The sequence below is a fragment of the Geotrypetes seraphini genome, chromosome 12 (genome assembly GCF_902459505.1).
Source record: "Geotrypetes seraphini chromosome 12, aGeoSer1.1, whole genome shotgun sequence".
NCBI lineage: Eukaryota > Metazoa > Chordata > Amphibia > Gymnophiona > Dermophiidae > Geotrypetes > Geotrypetes seraphini.
In genome coordinates, this window is record NC_047095.1 from 44,441,551 (window position 1) to 44,453,633 (window position 12,083).

Sequence of the window (12,083 nt, forward strand, 5' to 3'; positions counted from 1 at the left end):
TCCCGCAATTATTCTTGTCCTTCGATCCCAATCGATTAGGGCACCCAGTTTCCAAGCGCACTCTGTCTAACTGGTTGGCGGCGTGCATCTCCCTTTGCTATACTCAGGCTGGCCTACCTCCCCCGGGTCGAGTCACGGGGCACAAGGTCCGAGCAATGGCAGCTTCGATAGCCTTCCTCCGTTCCACCCCGATGGAAGACATATGTAAGGCTGCCACTTGGTCTTCGGTTCATACATTCACCTCTCACTACTGTCTGGACACTCTGTCCAGGAGTGACGGCCGGTTTGGCCAGTCAGTTTTACAAAATCTGTTTTCTTAAAATTGCCATCCTCCCACCTGCCCTTTTTGGTTTGGCTTGGAGGTCACCCACATGTGAGAATATCATGCCTGCTTGTCCTGGGATAAAGCACAGTTACTTACCGTAACAGGTGTTATCCAGGGACAGCAGGCATATATTCTCACAACCCGCCCACCTCCCCGGGGATGGCTTCTAAGCTAGTTATGGAACTGAGGACCACGAGGTGGGATGCGCCCTCTAGTGGGCAGAAGGCACGCACATGCGTGGTGCAGTGTGCAAACTTGAAACTTCTAGCAAGTTTGCTTGAAAAGCTGTCCGCGCCGGGGCTCCGTAGATGACGTCACCCACATGTGAGAATATATGCCTGCTGTCCCTGGATAACACCTGTTACGGTAAGTAACTGTGCTTTTTCAGTGGTAGCGTGGGAGCTATCTCCCAACAACTTTGAGGCAGGAGTCTAACTCTAATAAATTCAAGTCTAACCTCAGACCCTTTCCCTTTAAAGATGCTTATGAGGTCTAGACTCGGAGATTAGTCTAAGTCATTCCGCACACCCTTGTGTTTTTATCCTCCCTCATTCAATGTTTTTAACCAATGTAACCCTACCTACTCCCCTTTTGTATCACCTTTTTGTGTGTGTTTATTAATTTTAATATTGTATGCTGTAAACCACTTAGGAAAGTCAAGCAGTATATCAAGCTTTAATGAAACTTGAAAAATTTGACCATTTCTAGATGGATGCGTATGGCCATTTCTTTAGCTTATATCAGAAGCAGAAAGCGACCTTCTAGTAACTATGAATTTCTATATCTTGAGAATGCAATTTAGAATACCGAAGAGGGATTATATTTTTTATAATTTTTAATAATTCCATTAATTGAAGAACTTTTTGCCAGGACAATTTGTATTTCTGTGGAAGAATTTTTATTCTGGAATGTATGAATCTGTTAAGCTTTTTGCCTCCTCTGTTTTGACATTGCAGAGTTACATGGCATTTCAGTAGTAAAATGACAGGTTGTTGAGTTGTTTTGAAGATAACATTTAGGGCTCTTTTTACAAAGGTGCGCTAGTGGTTTTAGCGCGTGTGCTAGCCGCTACCGCCTCCTTTTAAGCAGGCGGTAATCTTGTGCATGTGCTAAAAACGCTAGCGCACCTTTTGTAAAAGGAGCCCTTAGACAAATATAGTGGCTGAGTAGAGTTAGTGCCATTTTGTAAAGATTTTTAAAGTACAAAGTGTTTGGCTACCATGGTCCTTTCCCACACAGAAATGACCTGTCCTCAAATGCTTGCATTTTTAAACATTTGTTCAGCTTATACAGTAACAGCGATTGAACCCAACTATTTATATTTTTTGGCACCAAATGTCCTTTGGATGCCAACAACCTCAAAAGGCAGATTCTGTGAAAATGAAGACTGAGCAGTCATATGGAGAATCCTTGAAATGGATAAAGATTCCTTCCTTTGGGCCTATCACTGCTGCTATCTTGGAGTACCTCTCCCACAGGGAGGCGTCGCATACCTGGTGTTTTGCTAGAAAAATGTCAAGAGGCTCCCTTCCTTAATCTGGAGGATATGAAGAAATCCTCACAAGCTAGCGATTCCATTCAACAGAGTCCAGTGTGGTAGTTTGAGTAAACTCTTAACTTTTGTAAACTTTTCTGATATGTAAATTGGTATGTGTATGTGATTTTTAGGCCCCGATGAACAAAAGCTTACTGTGTCAGTAAGATTGGTTGTAGCCAGTCTAGCATGCAAGTTATGTCAGCCTCCGATACACAAGAGGGTTCTCGGTGGCTTTTACCAATCATGGTAGTAGCCACTGACAATCCTATGCAAATGCATTACAAGTTGCTGATTAGTATTAAAATGAATACTCTGTGTAATGCACAGTAAGGAACGTCCACCTTTCAGCATGCAAATTTTTTCAGCAGGTCTGTAACTGTCGGTAACATGTAGGGCAACTCTTATGTTTTTATGTTTTCCAGCTAAAAATAGTATTGTATATCCTTATTCTGCTAGTCCCTTGTCCCCCTTGGATTCTTTAGTCAGTTTGTCAGTGGTTTTGAAGCTTCCATAGTTTTATAATCCAGTCATAGTCTGTAATAGGTATTAGTGCATCAAGTGTGATCTGTGATCAAGCCTTTCATTTTGTTTCAGCTTTTTTTTCCTGTCACTAGTCCACAGTAAAGGAGCCCCTGCAGCTTCAAGAAATGTGTTTATAGATGTCCATAACTGGTGGGTGACGTGTCTTGGACCTTAAAACGCACTTTCTAGGTATTAGTGTCAGTTGATTAACAGCTATAGGCAGTGGTGTACGGACGGATGGACTGCCCCAGATGCAGACCATAAGGGGGTGTTCTCGGTGTCGACATTGTGGTCCAGGAACTTTCCGTTCTGGCAAAGGCAGCCTTCACAACTCACTGCTCTGCCGGCGTAAGGCTTTCCTCTCTGCTGGGTTCTGCTTTAATGGAAGCGGGAAGTAGGCAGGACCTGACACCGGTAGAGCAGAGAGTTGTGAAGGATTCTGACAATAGAGAGAGGTACCCATGGGGGGGGATAGAGAAATGCTGTACCCAGTTGGAGGGAGGGAGGGGTAAGGAAGAAAGTTGTCCAATTGGGGGGAGGAAGAAGGAAGGGAGAGGAGAGAGTGATGCCAGACCATGGTGAGAAAGCGATGCCATGGGGAGAGAGTGTATGTTATATGGATTTACCAATTGATCTGTATCGCATTTATTTGTGAAGAATTTTATTTAAAACTTTTACATTAAGATCATCTGTTCCACAGTTTTGTTCTTTGGTTTTCCCTTTTCCCTGTGGAACAATTTGGTGATTTTCTTCGTTTTGAGAGTGATGCCAGACCATGGGAAATGAAGGAGAGGAGATGCCAGAGTATAGAGGGGGAGGGAGAAGGAAAGATGGAAGGACAGATGCCGGGAGACAGAGATGCCAGACTGTAGGGCGAGATGGTAAGGAAAGGAGAAGAGAGAAATGCCAGAGCATGGGGAAGAAGTGGAGACAGAGAAAAAGGAGAGGGATTGAAGCTGAAATGAATCATGTATAAAGGAGAGAAGGGGCACAGGATAGACGGTCTATTCCGGAGCCACACCTATGGTACCGGTCATAGACCAAGGGTACCGGTGTTCTTTCTTTCTGCTCTAGAACAACACCAATGGTACCGGTTGGGGACCAAGGGTACCGGTGTTCTTTCTTTCTCCTCCAGGAGTGGCACCAATGGTACCGGTCGTGGGTGCCGGTGCTTTTTTCTTTCTACTCTGGAACGACACCATGGGTTCCGGTCATGGACCAACGGTACCGGTGTCTTTTTCTCTTTGCTGTGTATAACGCCATTGATACTGGTCATGGACCAACGGTACTGGCATCTTTTTTTCTGGGCATTGACCAGTGGTACTGGTGTCCTTTTCTCTCCACTTGGGACTGATACCAACGGTACCGGTATCCTTTCCCGCCTCCTCCGGTGGTGCTGTGTGTCTTGATACCAGCTTTTTTCATCTACGGAGTGTTGCACCTTAGTACCAGCATTGTATCCATTGGTAACGGTTCTTCCTTTTTCACAGTGTTTTCTTTCATGCCACGATTTCGGTCGGCCTCAGCATGTTTTCACTGTTCTTGTCGGTGATGTCGACGTTTCTAATTGGTGTCGACTTCCCTGCTCGATGTCGACTTCTCTATCAATGCCATGTTAATGTTGTCATTTCTGATCGATGTCGCAGTCCACATCAACATCCAGGTCGATGTCGGACTTTCTTTTCGACATCGACAGGTTCATCTGGGATTCCCATTGTTAGGGTTATCAACCCTGTTGACGCCGTCTCTTCTAGTGCTGCCTAGTTGTGTTTTTTGATTCCAGGGACATTTTCACTTGAGTCTTCACTGCTTTTGATGACTCCTATCCCGTGACACCAGTTGTCGTTGCAATTACCCGTGTCGGTGTTGTTCCAGTATGGGAAGGCTTTGCAGTCATCAAGCTGTATTCGGCCTTCGACTTAGACTCCTTGATGGTCTTGGTTTTCACTGGTTGAGAGGTTTGGAGTGTCTTTTGGAACTACGCCCCATCTCTCTCTAAAGTGGTGGGTGCTTCTTCATCACCTGTGCTTTTTTCCCTTGATTGGGGTTCGCAAAGCCTTCATAATTGCATGACATATCGTTTTTTACAGACCCTTTAGGGAATTTTCTGTAAATACATTCCTTTTGGAGTTGACTTTGTACAGTCATTTCTTTTCCTAAGGAATTTCCTTCCTTGTACTTATCTCCTCAAGGGTGGTTTGCTTCCCTTCCTTGATCTCTATGGGGATTTTTTTGACACGCTATATGAAGCAGTTACCATGTGTCTTTATTTCCCTCCTGGTAGAGTTCCTCCTCATGGCTCGTGTGTAGGCCTCTGTCTTTCTGGGCTGAGTGGACGAGGCTAGGGACTGGTTAGCCTACTGGGCTTACTGGATTCCTCTACTGCCTGAATTGTTTTCCTTGGCATACATTTGTGTATACATTTCATGTAGCCGCTTTTCAATTTCAGTACCTGCTTTTGCAGATCTGTTTTTTACGGATCTGATCTGCACTGTTTTTATCATTACTCAACAGGGCAGGTTATTGAATATGTCTGATTTGGGGAGGTGTTCCTGGGGCTGCTGGAACATATTTCCTCTACATTATGCTGCATCTGTACAGCTGCCACCTGGTCCTCAGTTCATTCCTTCACTTCTCACTATTGTCTGTTTTTTACTCCAGACGGGATGGGCACATCGGCCATTATGTTTTCCAATTGTATTTCTTTGGCCAGCTCTCCCACCATCCCATTTCTGTTAGCTTGGAGGTCACCCATCAGTGAGAATATGCTGCCTGCTTGTCCTGGGATAAAGCACAGTTACTTACCGTAACAGGTGTTATCCAGGGACAGCAGGCAGATAGTCTCACAACCCACCCACCTCCCCAGGTTGGCTTCTTAGCTGACTTATCTTAACTGAGGGACCGCGCGCCTACGTCGGGCAGGAAGGTACTCGTGCATGTGCAGTGCAGGCATCAAGAGCTTTTTCAAGTTCTTGAAGTGTCCAAACTGGGGCTCTGTCGGTGCCGTCACCCATCAGTGAAAATATCTGCCAACTGTCACTGGATAACACCTGTTATGGTAAGTAACTGTGCTTTCAGAGATCAAACCCCCTTCCTCAGGGCAGGATAACATAACAGCAGTATACTGTACTGACCTAAGGAAAGAGGCTTTGGCTTCTGAAAGCTAATTGAAAAATGAATTAGTCCAAGGTATTTTCCTATTTTTGTTTTATTTCTACAGTATTTGTAAAATGGTGATTGGTATTTTTCATTGTTTTCAAATTTTACATCAGCTATCTTTATATTTTGCACAGTATTAAGGAACATATTGCTTTTGTGGTGTTGCACTGTATGCAGAGTATGGCTTCATGGTGGTTCAGTTTTACTTTTGTCTATATATTTCTATTTTCAGTTTTTCCATACTGGACACGGATATATCTGTGTTGTGTGTATGAAAAAGACATGGTTTTCTGTTAGCATTGATTGTGTATGATCGATCTATATTAATCTAGCTTGTTTAGTTTTACAATGGGTGTATTGTAGTTCTTAAACACTGCAGTGAATACTAGATGCTGCCTTTTCCTAGGTGCACCCTTATTATGTGACTTTTGGATTATTACTAAAAAATAATTTTATATAGTGCAGTGTCTCTCAAAACTGTGTGCCAAGGCACAGTGGTGTGCCTCAAAAAGATTCTGGATGTGCCCCAAGAGATTCCAGAATTTAACTTTATTTTTAAAAATCCCCTTCTTATGTATGCACTAGACTAGATGCCATGTACGTCATCACGTACACAAGAGTCTTTCAATGTTATGAGCATCTGCTTGCATAAGGATATAATTGCCCACACAAGCATCATTCTTTGACATGATTGGTCCTTGAAAACTAATAACAAGTAATTTTATTTTTTATGCAGTATTATCCTAACTTGAGCGACGAAGCAATCAAGGTTTTGTTACCATTTGGATCTTCTGATCTTTGCGAACTTGGATTTTCAGCTCTGACAGAAATTAAATTTTAAAAAAGAGTGACTGCAGATGATGGATGATGAAATACATGTTTGTTTGTAGACTATTGAGCCGCGTTTTCAGTTAATTTGCAGTCAAAAACAAGCTCATTCATTGCATTGTTTAGCAATTCTATTCTCTCTAATTTCACCATTGTTACATTTGTCATACATAGCTTAAAGAACTTTAAGGGCTCCTTTTACAAAGGTGCCCTAGCGTTTTTAGCGCACACACCGGATTAGTGTGTGCTATAGCGCGCGCTACCTGAAAAACTACCACCTGCTCAAGAGGAGGCGGTAGCGGCTAGCGCGCACGGCATTTTAGCACGTGCTAAAACCGCTAGTGCGCCTTTGTAAAAGGAGCCCCAAATAATTCTCAAATTTAATTTTTTGTTGGCTTTGCAATTTTATAATTTCCATTATAATGTGCCGTGAAAGACATTTGCTCCGTTTAGTGTGCCAGAGCTAAAAACATTTGAGACACCGATATAAAGGAAGGGGTGTTAAAAAAAAAAAAAAATCGGCCACAGGTATCAGATATATACTAGGTATGCCACTGGCTTTAAGCTTTTGTGATTATGAACAAAGACAAGTTCTTTGGCTCCAATATGCCTGATTCAGGAGTATGAACACTAGAGGCATCACATTCCCGTAAAATCAAAGGATTCAGAGTGTACAGCAAATTCATGTGAGCTCCCATATTACCTTCTAAAATCAAAACCAAAATCTCAAAATAATAATAAAAGCATATTCTAACATGCATCGTTTTTTTAACTGAGCCAAATAAATTTGTGACCTTGAGTCTTTAGGGCATGAATAACAATTGATTGCATTGCATTTTCTGAGGATAGAAAGGAGAGTATAGTACAATGAATTCTATACTTAAGACCAAGAAAAATACTTTCATGTAGGGGATTATTACTTCAATTGAAAGGAAATTTAGGAAATAGAAACTAAAAAGTGCTTTCTTGATCATGAGCTTATCTTAAATTTGTTCAAAGTTGTTAAATCGCAAGAGGATTGTGAAAAATTGCAAGAGGACCTTGTGAGACTGGCAAATGGCATTTAATGTGAGCAAGTGCAAAGTGATGCATGTGGGAAAGAGGAACCCGAACTATAGCTATGTGATGCTGGATTCTGTGTTGAGAGTCGCTGCTCAGGAAAAGGATCTAGGTGTCATTGTTAAGGATGCATTGAAACCCTCAGCTCAATGTGCGGCGGTTGCTAAGAAAGCAAAGAATTCCTAACATTCTAATAGGAAAGGAGTGGAAAACAAAGATAAAAATGTTATAATGCCCTTGTATCGCAGTCTATGGTATGGCTGCACCTCGAGTACTGTGTGCAATTCTAGTCGCTTTATCTCAAAAAAGATATAGTGGAATAAGAAAAGGTACAGAGAAGGGCAACAAAGGATGGAATAACTTCCCTGTGAGGAGAGGCTAAAGCGGCTAGGGCTCTTCAGCTTGGAGAAGAGACGGCGTCTATAAAATAATGTGTGGCATGGAAAGGGTAGATGTGAATCGCTTGTTCACTCTTCCAAAAATATCAGGACGTACAATGAAGCTACTAAGTAGTAGATTTTAAAACAAACTGGAGAACATATTTCTTCACACAACATGTAATTAAACACTGGAATTCGTTGCAAGAGAATGTGGTAAAATCAGTTAGCTTAGAAACATAGAAAAAGCAGCAGAAAAGGGCTATAGCCCACCAAGTCTGCCCATTCCAAGTATCCCCTCCCCTGAATTTACTCCCTTAAAGATCCCACGTGAGTATCCCATTTTCTCTTAAAATCCATCACGCTGATGGCCGTTATCACCTGGAGTGGGAGTCTGTTCCAATGATCCACCACTCTTTTGGTGAAGAAGTACTTCCTGGAGCCGCCATGAAACTTCCCTCCCCTGATCTTCAGCGGATGCCCTCTGGTGGTCGAGGGTCCCATGAGCCAGAAGATATCATCTTCTGACTCGATGCGTCCCGTGATATACTTATATGTTTCAATCATATCTCCCCGTTCTCTTCTTTCCTCAAGTGAGTACAGCCGCAATTTTTTAAATCTTTCTTCATACGTGAGATCCTTGAGCCCCAAGACCATCCTGGTGTCCGTTCGCTGAACCGACTCGATCCTCAGCACATCCTTTCGGTAGTGTGGTCTCCAAAACTGAACACAGTACTCCAAATGAGGCCTTACCATGGCTCTGTACAGCTTAGTGGTGTTTAAAAAAGATTTTCATTATTTCCTAAAAGATGTCCATAGGCCATTATTGAGATGGCTTGGGGAAATCCATTGCTTATTCCTAGGATAAGCAACATGAAATCTGCTTTACTAGTTAGGATCTAGCTAAGTACTTTGGACCTGGGTTGGCCACTGTTGGAAACAGGATACTGGACTTGATGTCCCAGTATGTCAATTCTTATGTTCTTTCCCTTAATACATTTTTTTTTTAATTACATTTTGTAGCTTTTAAGTTTTGTGGGTTTTTTTTTTTTAAACAATAGACATATTAAATGTAAATAGAAGTATGTTGGAGGGATTGAGCACACCCTGTATTGTAGACTAAGGGTTCAAACACTTCTTTTTGGATATATTTATAGCATTTGTTTGTTTCTTTTAGGTTGACTGTACAGATTAAACGGGTGAATTTGGATAAGCAGAAGGACTATTTTTATATAGGTAAGCTGCTTCTCGATCATCCCCATCCCATCTTCTCTTATACATTCATTTTTAAAATGGCATGATAATTAAAGAAGCAATAATACTTGGAAAATGTTTGGCCATGTACCTTAGTTATTTAAGACACAGAATTATTGTTTCCATTTCAATCTTTGGAATATCTCAGTACTTGTACCTTTTGTAAAGTCGCAGTAACGATGCTGCTGAGGTAAATGCACCAAAGCCCATTCAATTGCTATGGACTTTGTTGCGTTTACTGCAACAGCATTGCTACCAAGGCTTCGTAAAAGGGGCACTTGGGGCTCCTTTTACTAAGCATGCATTTCATTCAGTACTTTATTCACTAAATAGCAAGAATTCAAAAAGAAGCTAAAACCGTTGCACTCAACTTTGGAATAAAAAATTATCTTCACAGACTATAGTATTACCAGCAGGTGGCAGCAAAGGTTAGATAATTCAGTCATTGGATACTTGAAGTCAGCACAGAAAGCTTAATTTTTCTCATTTTATTCAAAATATGGTTAAATAAAAAAGAGATCTTGTAGAGTAGATATCTTTTGATCACAATTATTGCCTGTCTGTAAAACCTTTTAAATGTTTATATGCATTGCTGCCTTACCCTCACCTTCGAGGATTTTGTTTTGTTTTTAGTTTTTCTTTGTATGACTTCTGATTCTGGAGCTGGAGTCTGAAGCAGAAGAGGGTACTCCTAATCTGTAGCTATGTGTTAATGATGCTGCCCCCTTTTCCTGTTAAGCATATGCTTCTTATTTCTCCCAGTTCCCAGGAAGGAGAAGCTCCAGTCTCAGATTCATCAGGCATTGCAGCTCCTGACGCTTGAGAGTTTGGGATTACGTGTGGATCCTGGGCTCCATAGCGGCCATTCTGGAGGTGGTATCCTTGGTGATGGTTCACATGTGCCCTCTTAAGCAGATGCTTCTGGCTTGTTGGTCCCCAGTGTCTCAAGACTAAGGCTGTCTTCTCTGGTGGTCTCAATCGTGAACTAGCATTAATTTGTGTCTGCAGACACCCAGTCTGTGCGAAGGGATACCTTCAGCTGCATTGTCTTGGTTGGTGGCAATGACACGTGCAGGCTTGTCCAGTTAGGGAGCCCAGTTTCTCCATCACAGTGCTCAGGGCCTTTGGTCCAGAATTGAGTCCAGTTGGCCTATCCATTGCTTGGAACTCAGGGCTGCGTGCTGTGCCCACATTGCCTTTCAGCCCTTTTAGCGGGGGCATTCTATTGAATATTTTCGGATAGTGTAATAGCAGTGGCATACATCAACCATCATGGGGGGCACTTAGAGCATGTTACTAACCTTGGAAGTCCACTTGTTGACATGGTGGATAGAGTAAAATGTTCCCTTCCTTTCAGCTTCCCATGTTGTGGGAGCACTGAATATCCAGGTAGATTTTCTGAGCAGGATCTTCCTGGAATTGGGGGGACTGGGAGCTGTCTGGGGAGGTATTCACCTTGATTGAGCAGGAATATGGCATTCCTGTTCTGGATCTCATGGTGTCCAGCTGCAGTGCAAAGGTTCCTCTGTTCTTCAACAGAAGAAAGGAGTTTGGGTTGGATAGCCTGGACACCCTCCTCCAGTCCTGGCTTGGTGAGGACCTTCTCTACATGTTATAGCCCTGGCCAGTGATTAGCAGGGTTTTTCATTGTATTCAGCTGCTTCAGGGAAAGGTAATTCACATGGTGCAGGACTGGCCCTGGAGATCATGGTTATGCAGACCTAGATCACTTCTTGGTGGATTGGCCCTTCTGTCTCTGGTGCCCAATTTGCTGGTTCAGGGTCCTGTTCTTGTGGACAATCTTGCCCCTCTTTGGTCTTACAGCCTGGCTCTTAAACAGTCAAAACTGAGAAGAAAAGATTATTTAGATGAAGTTATCACCATCTTGCTCCAAGCTAGGAAGCACTCTACATCCTTGGCTTATTCTCGTGTGTGAAGAATCTTTGTGGTTTGAGAACATAAGAATTGCCGCTGCTGGGTCAGACCAGTGGTCCATCCTGCCCAGCAGTCCGCTCACGTGGTGGCTCCCAGGTCAAAGACCAGCCTCACCTGCGTACGTCCCAGTTTAGCAGGAACTTGTCCAGCTTAATCTTGAAACCCTGGAGGGTGTTTTCCCCTACAACAGATTCCAGAAGAGTGTTCCAACTCTCCACCACTCTCTGGGTGAAGAAGAACTTCCTTACGTTTGTACGGAATCTATCCCCTTTCAGCTTTAGAGTGCCCTCTCGTTCTCCCTACCTTGGAGAGTGTGAACAGTCTGTCTTTATCTACCAAGTCTATTCCCTTCAGTATTTTGAATGTTTCGATCATGTCTCCTCTCAGTCTCCTCTTTTCAAGGGAGAAGAGGCCCAGTTTCTCCAATCTCTCACTATATGGCAACTCCTCCAGCCCCTGGACCCTTTTGAGTAGTACCTTGTCCTTCTTCATGTACGGCGACCAGTGCTGGACGCAGTACTCCAGATGAGGGCACACCATGGCCTGGTACAGCGGCATGATAACCTTCTCCGATCTGTTCGTGATACCCTTCTTTATCATTCCTAGCATTCTGTTTGCTTTTTGCCGCTGCAGCACATTGTGCAGATGGCTTCATTGACTTGTTGATCAGAACTCCCAAGTCTCTTTCCTATAGATTCTCTTTGAGCCTTTTCAGATTGCTATCAAGAACTTCATGCCAAAGGTGGTCTTCTTGGTTGCCATTTCCTAGGCTAGGAGGATTTTGGAGTTGCAGGCACTCTTTTGCAGAGATCCCTTTCTTTGATTTATTCTGTCGGTTTTATATACCGTTCTCCCAGGGGAGCTCATAACGGTTTAGATGAATTTATTCAGGTACTCATGCATTTTTCCCAGTCTGTCCTGGTGGGCTCAATCTATAATGTACCTGGGGCAATGGGTGGATTAAGTGACTTGCCCAGGATCACAAGGAGCAGCGTGGGTTTGAACCCACAACCTCAGGGTGCTGAGGCTGTAGCTTTAACCACTGTGCCACACTCTTCCCCAAACTCTTGTTTTACAGAGACAGACA

At 43.0% G+C, this 12,083-nt stretch overlaps 1 protein-coding gene across 9 annotated transcripts in view; it reads left to right on the top strand.

Annotated features, from left to right (window-relative positions):
* GNG12 (G protein subunit gamma 12) overlaps positions 1-12,083 on the top strand; it is a 106,523-nt gene that overhangs the window by 67,320 nt on the left and 27,120 nt on the right. For 8 of the 9 annotated variants that reach the window (XM_033916390.1, XM_033916391.1, XM_033916386.1 and 5 more), the window contains one exon: positions 8,985-9,043. The exons of the other annotated variant lie outside the window; for it this stretch is intronic. Coding sequence is in view for 2 of the 8 variants with exons in the window: in XM_033916386.1 (XP_033772277.1) it covers positions 8,985-9,043 (59 nt within the window). In the remaining 6 variants the exon portion in view is untranslated. The remainder of the gene's footprint in view (positions 1-8,984; positions 9,044-12,083) is intronic. 9 annotated transcript variants of the gene reach the window in all.